Genomic DNA, 15873 nt, shown 5'->3' with positions numbered 1-15873 from the left:
CAGTATGTACTTGCCTTAGTCTAATATTAGATACAATTCACATATGGGATTTCCAAAAAAAAAAACCAAACATGTTCTTACATGTGATTTTATTATATTGTGTTTATTTATCAGGGACAATACCCATTCACCCACAGAAAAAGTGTAAATGAGCCAGTGAGGTTGATTTACATCCAGGCAAATGTTCCAAGGCACTCTATAAATAAACCATTAAGTGTAAAATGGTAGATCAGATTTGAAATATGTTTCATGTCTGATACACTCACGTTTTTTTGTGGTTTTTGTATTTCAATATTTGTCATGTCAGCTTTTTCATGAATAAAATGCCACCAGAATGCCACACAATATAATGGCCTAACTGTTTGTATGTTGAGCAACAGTTTTATCAGATTTGGCAGGTTTACATGATGACTTTTATCTGGATTCCTCTTCATACGCAGCTATAATCAGTTCCCACACCGCCAAGCAGATGTAAGTGTCCTAACAGTGGTCAGAATGACAGGTTTTCACACATGATTAAAACGTCGGTACGGCTCAGTGTTTTTCAGGGACCCTCTGGTGGAGGCCTGTCTGTCTGCGCTGCTATAAAAGCTGCCACCTCTCAGGCAGCGCCGTTATTTCCCCCCTCAGCTTCAGGAAACACTTCACCGACAGACGCGCTTCAGCATGACTGCCGCTCTGCGCACACAGCTCTTCCTCTTCCTCATCTCCGTCTCGTCGAGGATGGGGCTCAGTCGCTACATTGAGGTGAGAGTTTTGATTGTTAATCCGTAAGTCCACGTTGCTTTAGGTGAAGTCAGGCAGGTTGAGCTGGTAAAGTTTCTGCGTTTACAGCCTGAAATGTAAAGTCTATTTATGTCATGTTTTGTTTTGTTTTGTTTTTTTTTATTTTATGCAGGACAACGAAGCTTCAGATGGATTATATTCTCTGCTCAATTTGGACCAGAAAAGGGAATCAGAGGATTTTATTTTCCGCCGACCTCTCAGTAAGTGCTGCCGTAAACAATGGCTTTATTCAGTAGCTGATTATATTTAACACTCTTTACCAAAAAACAAGCAAATCCTTAAAATGGGCTGATTGAAAATATTTGAAGGGATTAAAGTAAAACATGCAGACATGTTCATCGCAGCTCTAGTATCCAGGTAGGTAGAACACATTTTGATGCTATCAATCAGTCAATTAATCACTTCATCAATCCATGCATACATTTTTATTGTACATAATGCTGTACCTGCAGTAACTAGAGGGCATCCATTTAGTATTTCCCAAAAGTGCACCCAGTTAAATGCCAGAAATGTGAGAGATGAGCTGTGCCAATGTTTTATGTCAGTCCACTTTTATCAGAATTAATTAACACTTCCTGATAATTTTGGCACAAACTCCCCAGAGCGCCATCAGCTCTCCACTATGAGAAGAAAAACAACTCTCCAGACAACCCAGTGTAACTGAACACTGGAAGACTTGTTCTGTTTGACCATAAAGCTGATTACCGGCACGCTTTGAGGTCATGACCAATGTTTGACACTAACTCCAGGATGTTTGTTTGTGGTTAAAGCTGAGTGGCGGTTTTTAGAGTCCCTCCTCTGTCATTATGTAATGTGTATGTGTGTGTGTGGTTCATAGGATGTTTGGACATGCTGGCCACAAATGGCTACTTCACCTTCGTGGCAACTCAGCCACAACTGGCCTGTGCTGCGTTCATCATCGCTGAACCCAGTGAGGTCATCAGTCTGGAGCTGTCTGACGTCAGCATCGACTGCAGCGCCGGAGACTTCATCAAGGTTGGCTCCACTCGCCAAAAATGTCACCCACGCAACCCCAACTCCTCCGCGAGTGGAGGGCAGGAAGTTCAAGGCTTTGCCATTTAAACCCTGAATTCTATTTCATCTCCTTCCGTTTGATTAAAATAGTGCCAAACAGGGTTAAGGCAGCGTTTAAGGGCCAAACACACAAACACTGGATCCTCTCTGCATTGGTCACATTACCCAGAGCAAGTGTGGGAAGAGAAGGCTTTAGTTCTGAAGCCAAGCCTGCCAGTCACATCGCAGTTTCAGTCCATGTGGGCCAAAGAGTTAAAAGGCTCGACACAGAGAAGCACTGGTTAACTTTCTAATAAGAGGCTGGGTCGAGGCGTCATCTGGAAGATAACTGCATGTGCCCTGCACAGATCAATCCATTTTAGCAGGAGAAACACAACCAAACAGCACACCTCTTTGTTTTTGAACACAAAGATGAGATTTACAGAATATTTATAGAAGAAAATTCATGTTGGATTATGGTTCTAATTAAATATGATTCAAAACACAGCAGTGCAGATGGTGCTGTAAATCATATTGGACTAAAAGCCTTAGAAAAGACAGTGAAGCAAAGTAAAAAGTCAAGTTAAATCAAGTTTAATAGAAAACACAAGGATTTTGAGCAACTCATTGAACACAGTATAATTGATGTACTCATTTCAGATTTCAAGTCAGAAAACACATATTCAGCTCAGATTCCAGATTCCAAAAAAGTTGGACACTGTAAAACATTAATAAAATACAATGTGATAATTTGCTCCAAAAACACCTGTTTGGAACATTCCACAGGTAAACAGGTTGATTGGTAACAGGTGATAGTATCATGGTTGGGTATGAAAGGGGCATCCTGGAAAGAATCAGTCGTTCACAAGCAAGGATGGAGCGAGGTTCACCACTTTGTGACACATATGTCATAGTTAGTTATCATTTAGCTTTAAACATGCTAGTTCCTATCCTAACTTGGATCATTTTTGGGTCAATGTGCTCAACACTTTCAGTCAAGTAATATGAGAAAAAATGTCGTATTCCCCCTACAGATGTTTGATGGCTGGGTTCTGAAGGGAGAGAAGTTCCCCAGCAGGCAGGACCACCAGCTCCCTCTGCACCAGCGCTACACAGACTACTGCTCCTCCACAGCACCAGGAGCCACCAGCCACTCCTCTCAGAACGTCGCCATGATCTTCTTCCGAATTCACAGCCCTGACAGCGGCTTCACCCTCGCTGTCAAAAAGCTACACAACCCCTTCCGTGAGTCCTGCTGCACATCCTTGAAGTCACTTGAGGGCTAAAAAGTCTGAAAGCAAAGTAAACAAAAACAACATCTAGACAAATAGAATTAAATTGTAACCAAATAAACAAATGTAAATAAGAAGCAAGGCCTTGCATCTGAATCAGATTTGAGTTCTTTATTTTTATATGTGTGTTTTAAAATCAGGGCTACTTGTGTGCATGCATGTGTGTTCTTCCTGGTCATTTGCGCTTGGTGGAGCATTAATCAAGGCCAAGAGCGACAGGAAGAGATTGAATGAGGGGGATGCACCTGTTTTCCAGCTGCTTGACAAACACGGTGTTAACACTGTGTCAAGCAGCATAACAATCACAGTCTGGCTGCAAGACAAAGACAGACAAAGAAAGAGTACTGACTCAAAAAAGGGAGTTTGAATGGATTATCCAAGGGAAACAGCATAAATCTGAGGCCAGTGTGTGGGGTTTTATCCATATATTGACCATTAACTGCACCTGTCCACAATAAAAACACCATTTCATCTGATCACATGCTTCTGCTGTGTTACAAATGGCTGTGAGTGGGTAACACTGGCCATAAAGCAGCATACCTGTACATGCAATGATTTGATATACACATATAAATAAATTAGCAATAGTAAATATGTTATAAAACCCTTCAACAAGTGTAGACCCTTTGGGAGAGTCCACTCCAAAAATAAAAGCTGATTTTATTTATATTGATTCTGTTCCTTTGCAAATGTGAGTGACAGTTGGAGGAATGATGCACATATACACAGCAGTTAACAGTAATTAATCCGGTCTTTAAATCTTGTACAGAACAAATAACACTCCATAATCTTTATTCCTATATTCTTTACTCAGTTTTGATTTTACGGCTCTTTCACCACGAAAATGTCTCTAAATGAGCAACATGCCCGCTGGAGTAAAGTGTTCCGACTCCTGTTGGTGCCTGTCTAGTGTACCATACTGTTATCAATTCAAATTTCATTATTTTCTTATCTTTGTCGTCAGAACTGGAATTGGATTTCCATGCTCAGCCCTAATTGTGTCCCCTCCCCGCAGTCAGCCTTGATTACGTCCAATTTGTGACATGAGGTGTCAGTAATGAGTTTCTCTGGTGATGGGGAACTGTTAATTTGAAACCTCTCCTGCTGTGTGTGTGTGTGTGTGTGTGTGTGTGTGTGTGTGTGTGTGTGTGTGTGTGTGTGTGTGTGTAAAGCCTGTAACATCATGTCTCAGAGTCCAGAGGGCAGCTTCACCATGGTGATACCACACCAGCGCAGGAACTGCAGTTTCTCCGTCATCTACCCCGTGGAGATCCGACTGACAGAACTCAGCCTGGGGCAGGCCAAAAGCAATGAGCTCAGCCCACAGGTGAGACACACACACACACACACACACACAAGACAAACAGTCCCGATTCACAGTGAAAAAAGAGGCACTCTAACTTCTCACTTTGCTGAAATTCAGTGCCAAATGTCATCGCAGACAGTTGTTGGTGCATGTGTTGGTTTGTGCCCCAGCCGTAATAACCATATGAACGTTTATGTTATTATATGTTGGCACAATCTTACTTCGATTAAGCAAAGTTTCAGTCCACAATTATGATCCATCAACCTTGGGTCAAAACTAATCCCATTTACCTGAACATTAACTCTCATTGGAGGGGAACAGCCCGGTTCCAGATCTCTGAATGACCTCAGATTTACTCTGGAGTTGACATAGGTCAGGCACTGTGCTCATTGATGGGTGTTTCTCCCTGTCATAGACACTTGACTAATCAGAGCTTAGTAGGTATGATTAAAAGTTGGATGTTATCTTCTCAAATAACAATATTAGTGAAAATAGCAATGGAAAAACAAGCATTGCAGCTGTACAAGTTGTTGTAAGTTGGTGAAGGGGAAACATGCTAAGTTAAGCTAACCAGCTTCTGGCTCCTGCTATATATTTAATGTTGCTATACAGGCATGAGAGTTGTATTAACCCTCTTATCTAATTCTTGGCAAGAAAGCAAATAAGCATATTTGCCAAAATGTCAAACTATTCCTTTAACCAATTAGTTCTATTTGTCCTAGTTTGACCTTACCAACATGGTATTTGCCATGCATGGATAATGCAGCGACTGAAAAGCATTGGCAGTGAATTTCTAAAAAATATTGTCATTGTGAATGATCCAAGGTTTTTGAGAGTCGTCCAAAATCAATGTTCTGTTTGGCAAACAGATTGGCCCGCACCCACCCCTCATACCGAATGTCCAACAGAGATATTGTTCAGTTTTTGATGTATAATGTAATAACATCAGTTAAATTGTGTTAAATGAAAATACAAACAGTCTATCAAATGACTGTGAAAACAATGTGAAAGGGGTTGCTCATAGCAATCAACCTACAGATAATTATCACCTGAATCTGTGGCTCCTGTCGGCTTTACAGTGAGCTTTAAAGTGAGTTTCTCATTGTTTAGCTGCTCAGCCCTCAACTTTACTGTTGTGTTACGTCGTCGTTTTCAGCTGCAGCAGCAGGCTTCCCAAATACTGTACAAGAAAACAAAACATTACAAGAACAAGTGCTACTAGGTCAACTACAACCACCAGTCTGTAGTAGTTAAAAGCTGAACTAGAAGTGAACCAAAAATCCTATAAATTGTGTTCACAAAGTTGCAACATCTGGCGTAAATGAAAAAAATAAAAAAATCACATTCAACAAAATAATACGATTATACAAGTATGGAAATGTAATGAATATACACTTAATAGTTAAGAGCTACTGTTCCAAAAACTGTGAGTAAAAAATACCACCAGCTCCAAATCTCTTCAAGTTTGGACACAAATGGTGTAAATCATGTTGGTAAAAAGACTGAACAAAACAAAATGACTGCTGAAGATGTTGGCAGCTGGTCCGACACTGGCTGCCAGACTGCTGACATTGTGATCAATTGTAAGTGCTGCATTTGCTGAGCCAAATACAACAACCTGACAGTTCTAGTCAAACGTTGGGCAAAGTTGTTCCTAAAGTGTTCCAGTGCATGTAATATTTTATATAAAACGGATGTAATAAAAGAAGAGCACAGATAGAAAATAGATTAAAGACTGAAATGTGAGATACCCGTGAGCTTTAGGGTATAAAGCTTGATTCTGAACAACATTATCAGACTACTGCCTATGTGACTGTTAGAATTGTGTCTTAGCAGCAACTCTAATGATTGCTCTAATCAGTACTACACATTAACCAGCAGTATGCAGAGCAAGCTGCACTTGAAAGGTACCCTGTTGATTTTTTTTGTAAACAAACACAGATTACTTTAAGTCTTTCTCAACAACACATTGAGACCTGACACCAATTTTTTTTTTTTTTAATTCTTCATAACCTGCATTTCAACATACCTGCTCACATAGGCTAGCATTCCTTTTCTGTCCTTTTTTTTTTTTTAGCTTTGCATTGTTACATTTTTGATGCATTTCAGTCATGAACTACAGCATAAATCCCAGGTCATTTTCTTCATCCTTTGTTTTAAGGCTTCCATGTGCTACACATGGAAGCTACCCAGCTAGCAGATGCAAACAAACAAAACGGGGACCTGCTCATTAACATATTGCCCGATAGCGCCACTAGTGGTCAAAAACTGCACAGGCTACCTTTCATATGGCACTTCCACATGCAGACTTGATAAGTTACCTGTTTGCTTTAGCTGCACTTTGTTTCTTACAGAGACAGCTGTGGTCGGGCTGTTCGGGGTCAGGCGACTATGTGGAGCTGCTAGGGGGGAACGGGGTGGACACCTCGAAGATGTTTCCTGTAGCTGACCTGTGTTTCTCCTTTGGTGGGCTCGGTGAGTCCCTCCAGTTTGCCTCCAGTGTGAATCTGTGATTTTCACTGTAAGGTTTCCATCAGACCAATGACAATTTGGAAAGCTGGCTTTTGTTGTTTGTTTGTTTGTTTTTGTTTGGATCACACCCAGGCTAAGAAGGGCTGGTTTGAGAACAAAATGCTCTATTTGTGCTCCAGTGTAAAGGCTGGGTTTTTCTCTTTGGTCCTCCAGCCCAGATGAAGATTGGTTGTGATAACTCGGTGGTGAGGCTGGTGTCCAGTGGGAACTTCATCAACCGTGTCTCCTTCCAGTACCGACTGCTGGAACAACGCGAGCTCCCTAAGACCCGAGAGAACAGTCTGGACAACTTCTGCGCCGTGGAATGAGATCACACACACAAATACACACTTGTGGACACGCACACACACTCATCCATCTCACTGTAAATACGAGTTTGACAAATTAATGAATATTTTGTAATGTTTTTGCCAAATATTTTATTTAGTGTCCAGATTATGTTCGGTTTGATTGTAGGGTATTTATTTGAGGAATTATTTGAATGCATCTCAGATTTATTGATGATGGTGGATTTAATTGTTTTCTTTTTAGTCGTTTGTCAAGAAACTCTGTGGTATATTACTTCTTGGCAAGACCATTAATTTCTCTTGTTCTCAGTTTATATCAGTTTCAGTATTCTTTGGGAGGTTTTACATCACCGCTGTCTCTTCTGTTTAACTTGCCTTGACAATTTGAAAATAAATATGACTTGCATGATAAAGCACATTTTTAATGTTCTGCTTTTATGAGTCTCTGTTTTTATGAGCCGTCTTCCATTTCATTATAGACGTACGTGCTCACTTGGAGTTTATTTTACTAGCATGCTTCTGCAGGATGTGTCCATTTCACCCACAGCCACAATATGTTCTTCAGATCTGAAAACATAGGAATGTTTTTCAGTCTAGTCCAGCTCAAAATACAATACATGATGTGCTTTTGTGGGTCTGGGTTTTTAATGTTTACAAGTCAGACGGTCTATTTATGTTTCTAGTAAAAGTATACTGCACACATACCCATGAGCTGCCTTGAGCATCAAATGGTTTTGATTTGGGCAGTTGATCAAGGACGAGTATTCAAGTGTTATCCAGACAAGTGACACCACTTTGGTCAAGACAGAAATATCTCAGCAACTGTTGGGTGGATTGCCATGAAACTTTTTGTAGACATTCATGGTGAAATGTCTCTAGAACTACTGCATGGATTGGCATGAAAGGATAAACAGTAATAACTTTGGTGATTCCTTAACTTTTCATCTAACAAAGTCATCAGGTCCAGATTTTTATATGTCCAGTATTTGGCTTATGACCAAACTCCTGCAAAACTAATCAAGTTCTCATCAGCCTCAACTGTATTTTTTGTTTTGTGCTAGTTAGCAAATGTTAGCATGCTAACACACAAAACTAAGATAATGAACATGGTAAACATTATACCTGCTGAACCTCAGCATGCTAGCATTTTCATGGTGAGCATATTAGTATGCTAATATTTGCATTTGGCTCAAAGCACCACTGTGACTAAGGGCAGCCTCAAATAGCTGCTAGCATGGCTGAGAACTCTTAATCTTGTTTAATTTAGAGACTTTTACTGTTGTTTATCAGTATGGTTTTGATAAATACTATGTGCTGTGGTAAAATCATGTATGTCATAATGCTACTCGGACACTGAGCTGATGATCTTGCCAATGACGGGTTTGTGTCTGTCGCAGATGCTTAAATGCTGACTTAGAAATGCTGATATTCATGCACAGATGCTCACACATACACCTTAGACTCCATCCTAATATTAGATCAAAAGGACATCATTGATATACCCTACAATGATACATGTGTGTACACATGTACAATGTAAATGCGATAATCCAGTGTATTAAAATATGTCCTTGGCAATCAGTATTAAGCAATGACGCATGCTTTTCTCTTATTTCTTGTAATCCAATCTGTTCCAGAGACAAACTCTGAAATAGCTTTCATAGTGGCTGATCATTGCTCAAAATAATAATTGAAAAGGCTTAATACTGAAAGCACATAATGATGCACCACAAAGTTCTAAAACTGTGAGAATACAGGTTTGTTTGTGACCCCTCTCCATCACTGACTGTTTATCCCTAATCTTTTACATACTGTACAGTTGTGGATCCTCAGTCTGAATGAATGTGCAGCTCTTAATGGGATTATCCCACAAGCCTCACTGCTCTTATTCCCCTCGACATCCTTCTAACCGGCTCGCTTTTGATCTTCTCCTTACGTGGAATTAATCTCAAACCTGCTCAGCCATGATGATTCAATTAACCAGCGGATGTCTTTTTTCGCTCGATGTGTTGCAATTTTCAGTCTTCATTAGAGAATGAAACACACTTTGGATGCCATCGAAAGGGATAAAGTCTGATTATTTGTTTCTAACGCTGGGCACAGCAGTCTTGAATACTCTGTGATGTATTTATAGCGGCCTGTGATGGTGCACTGGGAATGAGTTTGTCACTTGTCCGGCCAAAAGGGGTCACAAGTCTTTGTACATGAGATGTGACCCTTTACAGAAAGAGACACTCTTGCTTTATTAATAACACTGAAGTAGCACAAGCAGGAAATTATGTTTATTTAAGATATTATTCACACTGGACTGCTTAGTGACTACACCCCAAACAGAAAAGTCTCTTCTCCTATCTTTCATTTAGTGTTTGTTCTTACTGAAAGGAGGAGGTCAAGGTTGTCCTCAACAGCACCTCTGTACAATGACAATGGCACACAAGAGTGGAGAATACCAGTGATAGATGTACCGCACCTTCGTCATCGCGTGGTTAATGGTCACAGTTTTTTGGGCGTACATTGTATGATTTTAGCCCATTTCACACAATCATACGCTCCCAACCAGCCACTGGACGCCTTGTTGAATTTCTAGTCAGCCTCCAGAAACATCTGCAGAGGCTGACAGGCCATTTTATTTTCTATTTATACACGTACAGTGTGGGCGTGCTGCAGGCCATGCAGGCCTTGATGATTGGATTGTACGGTGTGAGCACTCAAGTCGTGAGCTTTGGCTTTACATTGGTGACAACTCATTGATACAGTAGGACAACATGTCTAAAATCATACAGCGTGTTCCCAGCTTTAGGTCAAATTGGACCTTCGTCATCATGTGGTTGACACTGTGAAACAGTCACAGTTTCCTCAGGTTTACACAACAACACTACTGTAGGTTTAGGCACCAAATGCCTGGGTTAAGTTTAGGAAAAGATCATGATTTGGATTAAAAAAGAGAGAGAAAAGAAGAAACACTGGCCTATAGAGACACTCCCACAGTTCTGGAGGCTGCAGATACAGACCCACAGTTTCAGATGTGAGCTTCAGCGAGTTTAAGCAGCAGTGGATGATTACGTTACACCTAGAGCCACATAGATAGAAGGTTAGGGTTGACCCTGTCTTGCAGTGCTGGTTATACCTATGTTAGCTACGTTAGCTAGCTACCTTAATGTCAGCCTATCTTTTCCTGGGAACCAGCTATAACTTGAGGTAGCTTGCTAGCATGAATTCATGAATATGTTACCAACAGTAGCCAAATGATATAGCAGTATTTCATTCATTCACAGTCGTCTGCACGAAAAAGGCCTTCGACAGATTTCAGTGGCAGGCCTTATTTCAGCATGTCCCACAAATACTGATGTTCGTCTATGAACACATTTTTTAAGTGACATTTCTAATACATTAAACCATTTTTCCTTTCATGTCTGCGGTGTGTGTTTGACTTTCATTCAGTCAATCAAATGCCTTTTATCAAAGAAGCAAAAATAACAGCAATGAGGCTCATGTTTTGGGAACACCTCAAGAAACTGGTGGTGTATTGCAATATTACTGTGCTGTTAATGAAGTTTAAAAAAGGGGGAAAAAATGGTAGTACATGTGTACATCTAAATATGAACAGCAGCAACTAGAACTGAAGGGGCACTCCGGCTCTGCAGGTCGATGGTATTGGTCTCCTGGGTGTTTGGCCTGTTTTTGTTTGACTCTCCATGCGATGTCACCTGACTTCCTCATTCGTTCCCGTCATAAGTACTACAGCCACTAGAGGTCGCCACCTAACAATAAACTTAGTTATGGGGTTGCAAAAACCTACTTGCACAAACGACTTATATGGATGTTTTTCTTATGAGGATTGGCTGGATGAAACTGTCAAAGAGTTAGCATTGACGTCTTAGTTCTTCAACATGCCAGCAACATAAGTACAGATAGTAAGCACTGACATCCATCAATGAACATTCATTGGTAAAAACATGCGCTTCCATTGCTCAACACTTTGGATACCGGTTTATGCAGCTCTGTATCTCCTTCTGCTTCTTTAGAGAGCATTAAATCAATCTGCTTCACCAATTAACATCTGACCCCAGAGTGAACGCATCACAACAAATTACAGACTTGTTTGACTTGAATTGTTCACACACTGCTTATGTGATTTACTGTTATTTACATATCTTTAGAAATGCATCTGTCCAGATTCGTTTGGGGATTGCCAGCTGTTATTTATAGGCAATAACAATAATGAACAATTTCTCACATTGATAAATTTGATACTGCTCCGTTAATTGACAACATGACTCATAAAGCTAAATCTACAGTAATCAAGGATGGAGATCCCGATGTGCATTAGCTCTTTTTTGCATTGACTTCCTTGAGTGACTCATTGGAAATATTTTTTATGCATAGCTATTTTAATGTGATAAGATTTGAAAGATTTTCATGTTGATCTAAATTATCCGTACAGATTAACTAGAGGTGTGTGGGAGTCTAATATAGTGTTAAAATGTTTTTTTTTTTTTTAATGTAGATTTGTGTTTTATTGATGGCATGAATCAATATTAACCACAAACATCAGAGAATGACCTCTGTGACTGATGTGAACCATGATGATTTACACACAGGCATAGAGTTGTTACTTTGTATCTAGTGGTTCACCCCTGTCTCCCAGAAATGATGTCTATTTACAAGTAATTTGCATTCATAATCAAACGTAATCACTGCCTGGATTATGATAGGCAACAAAAGCCCTTAAGGTTAAGGTTAGGGAAATCATCTTACCCTAACCTTAACCAAGTGCAGTCAGTGCCTAAACATAACCATAGAAACTTGAATAATGGTGTCGTCATTACAAGTGAACAGCGCATTGTATGATTGCCTATTCTGGCAGGAAACAAATGACATACATTGTCAGTAAAACATACACTCTGTACCAACATTTTTGCTACTTTCTAGGTATGTTTATTAACTACATTTTCTCATTATGTTAATACAAAAGGTAATTCAGTCTCATTAAGTTTCCTTCCAAATGTATTTGCTGTTGTTAATTTGTTCAGTGTAAATGTTTCAAGGAGGCAGGGCTCAGTAGTTAAACACCAGCTGTTTTGCCTTTTATTTTGCAGACCACATGACTTCAAGACTGACTAAACAAAGAAGGGTACGCTTATTTCTATGCAGTCACTGTGTAATAGATCACTTTGAATAGAGTTCAGAGCTGATAATCAGCTGGGAGTGGTCTTGATCTGCTCTTTCAGAGGTGCAAACCAGGTCAATTGGTAATTTCTTGGCTATGACTTCACATTCAAAAATGTCCATTAATTATACAATTGCAATATAATTACCCCAGTAAATCAAACTGTGACCCGTGGCTGCCATTGGTCTGAAAGCTTTAACAAATTGGTCTGCAGCTTTTAATATAGAATTTTGTTACTTTACATGAGTCATAGCTTACTAGATTATGATTACTTTACATGCATATGTTCCTAAATCATTGTACTGCTGAAGTTTGAAGCACCTAACCCCAGCACAACATAGACCACTTATACTAAAACACTGCTTACATAATCACATCTCACTAATGGATGATTTTCAAGAGGAAAATTATTCAGAATGAGTATTTCAACTTATTCCTTGAAGACAAATTTTATGCAAGAAATTGCCAAAAAATAAAAAAATAAGTTGTCAAATCAAATCAGCTTGTGGGACTTGGTTGGTTACTGGAAGGAGTTGGTGCACCACCTTGTGATTTTTCCTATACTGCCCTCTACTGTCTGATTTCATGACCTACATTGATACATGTTATTTTATTTTATTTTATTTTATTTTATTATTTTGTAGGAGTTTAGATTTTATTAAAAGGAGCAAAAAGACCTCTAGCACCACATGCAGTCTGAAGGAAAAAGGTGGCAAAGATGTTTAAATATGAGTAAAAGTCGACAAATTGTCATCACTATTTTCAAAGAAACTGACATTTATTTTGTAACATCCAGCTTATATTTGGTACATGTCATATATAGTACACAAATATTAAACATATACAATGTCTGTTAAATATGGAAGAGAGTCAAAAGTAAGAGAAAAATATATTATACATGTAAACATTGGAATAATTACAGAGATACAGTGCAAGAAGCAAAATCTTTTACATGGTCCATCAAAATTTTAGATTGCAAAGGCTTCCTTCAAGGGTCTATGTTTCAAAGATCACCACAGCCTCAAAGTTCTTTGCACCACATGAGAACGTAAAAATGAGGATGTTAAGCTTCAAATGAAGAGTTTAATGGTGGCTAAGGGTGCTAGAAGGAGAGGGACAAAGACTCCTGTGTGTTTTGCTCCATTACACAGGTCTTCAGCACAGCATGTGACACCATTTGAATATTCCCTATTGCACATATCACTTCTCATGCAATCTTTGGTGATGAGATTTTCAGAGACTGCAACAGAGAAAGACAGTAAACTTCCCTTAAATATGTTATAATATGTTGAAATATGTAATAGGAGTCACAGAACTTCAGACTATGTTGTACATAAGGTTTTCTATGGCTGTACTAACTTTTACTGACGCAACAGTAAGGATCATGTCAGAAAATAGGAAAATACATTTAGAGTATGTGACATTAAAGCCACATGTGGTAGTAAATTCAGCTTACCAATGGTGGAGGAACAGCGGTCGAAATGGCTTGCACATGGCCAAATCTCTCTGCAGTCGCCGGGGTTTACCCCCCAGCACGTGAAACACTTCAAGCCACACACTGCAAACAAAGGGGAAAGCAAAATGTTCACAAAGGCCAACGAAAATAAAGTTTCTGTGTTCATTTCTGTGTTGATCTTTATCACTCTTACCTGCTGGCAGCAACATGCCGATGAACACCAAAGATACACACAGCCTCATGTTGACCCTTTGAAATGGGAAAGTGTAGAGAACTGAAAACGTGCCAGACCTCTGATGTCAAATGAACATTACCTACTTCCCTGTGTGTTTTATAGCCTCAGCACATTGGTTTAGTACCCGCAAAGGCAGTTCACATTTGGGGAGTGTCCACCAGTCATATGTAATCTTTAATTTTGACTATTTACTGTACATGTTGATGGCTCTTTACAGTCCCACACATTTATCATTGATCCCTTTTTTCAAAGGATTTGCAGTGTTAAAAAGAGTTTGCTTATCTTGAATTGAAACTGCATGTTTGTCTTGTATTTGTGCAAGATATTTACCCGAAACTCTTCAGCTGTATGTGGTAAAGCTGACACTGAAGCCGCCACACCTGGAGATGTCAATGTGTAACTAATACGTGTTTATAGCTGTAAAGAACAAAGTGCCTCTCATTTAAACAGTACCATTGGTTTTACGTAAACTATGATCGGGCTATTCACTATCCCTGCTCAGAAAATCCAATTTTAGCATCTATTAAATGAATCCTAGCCTCCTTCAGAATGCAATAACTGCAGCATGAAGTCGTTGCTAACACACACTCATACACACACAGTTTCTGAGCTCTTTAGTGTACATCTCTAATAGCATTAATAGATCCACGTCATTAATCTGCTGCCAGAAAAGGAAGAGCAACACAGAAAGACTCTCTGATCAGCAGGATTTAAAAGAACCATTCTCCCAAATAATTAGAGCACTAATTTCTCATGGCAGGGTCCCTTTGTTTATCAGGTATAATCCCCACTTCTTATTGCCTGAGCATGTAAAATAAGATGAAAGTGGATATGTTACTGTATTAAGCAGCCACCTCTGTTTGGCCTGTCTGGTGTCTGTCAGTAATGAGCTTGGCCTGTTACCCCTGGATTAAAGGCCTTGTATAGGATGCAGGTGAGGTCTGAATGCCAGGTTAACCACCAGCTGCTGAGGAGTAATCCATCCTTTTGGTACTTTTTTTATTCCCGGTCGTATTTTTATTATTTTTTTGTCACAAAAATGTGATCTTAAGAAGAATATGAGCTTGCTGCAGTTATAGTAGTTATTCTCTTCTTTGTGAGTCATAGTGTAGGACAAGCAGGGTTCAGCACTTAATTATAGAGTTGCAAAGGTCGTGGCATTATTGTCCAATATAGCTCCATTTTATTAAGTCTGGCAGTCGGCCATGGTCTGATAACAACATGTCTGAGCGAGACAAGGAACTAGCAGAGCAGTGTTAGGTCAGGTCTGAGTGTGAGTATGTCCTTTCTTTTTTCTGTGACCTACATCTGCTCTATTGCCCTGCTTTGATTGCTGGTACACTGCTTTATGATAGCAATTTCTAATCTAATTATCTGTTGGTCACGTTTGTGTGTGCTTTTGTGGTAAATAAAAATGACTTGTTTTGATTGGACTGACAAGCAGTGGTAGAAGACATTTCAGATCTTCTGCTTAAGTAAAAGTATCAATACGCAAATGTTAAAGTATTCAGCAGTGGGAGGTCAAGTGTGAGTGTGTCTTGTACTTTGTGTGCACTTAAGTTTTGCTGTCTTTTTTGTTTGACCTAGATGTGTTTTAATACCCTGTTTTGCATTTGTTTACCGGTATTGTGGATTTCTGATAGCTCTTTCTACTCTAATACTCTACTCTCACCTAACTACTGTGCTTGAGTAAATGTACTTAGTTGCTGTCCACCGCTGTTGAAAACATTAGCTCTGTTTTATATTTCAGGTACTTTTTCCTTTCCACCACAGAGGACAACAAGCACCAAAATGG

At 39.5% G+C, this 15873-nt stretch overlaps 1 protein-coding gene across 1 annotated transcript; it reads left to right on the top strand.

Moving 5' to 3' along the window:
- The first annotated feature begins 589 nt into the window (after window positions 1-589).
- Window positions 590-7635, top strand: LOC143320932 (corticotropin-releasing factor-binding protein-like). The gene is made up of 7 exons (XM_076730984.1): window positions 590-747; window positions 899-986; window positions 1625-1782; window positions 2835-3045; window positions 4265-4419; window positions 6753-6873; window positions 7084-7635. The coding sequence occupies exons 1-7, from the start codon at window positions 667-669 to the stop codon at window positions 7236-7238; spliced, it is 969 nt and encodes a 322-aa protein (XP_076587099.1). The 5' UTR covers window positions 590-666; the 3' UTR covers window positions 7239-7635.
- Window positions 7636-15873: the final 8238 nt, after the last annotated feature.

This window comes from Chaetodon auriga, chromosome 5 (genome assembly GCF_051107435.1).
Source record: "Chaetodon auriga isolate fChaAug3 chromosome 5, fChaAug3.hap1, whole genome shotgun sequence".
Lineage (NCBI taxonomy): Eukaryota > Metazoa > Chordata > Actinopteri > Chaetodontiformes > Chaetodontidae > Chaetodon > Chaetodon auriga.
This window is presented reverse-complemented; position numbering and strand designations above follow the sequence as displayed.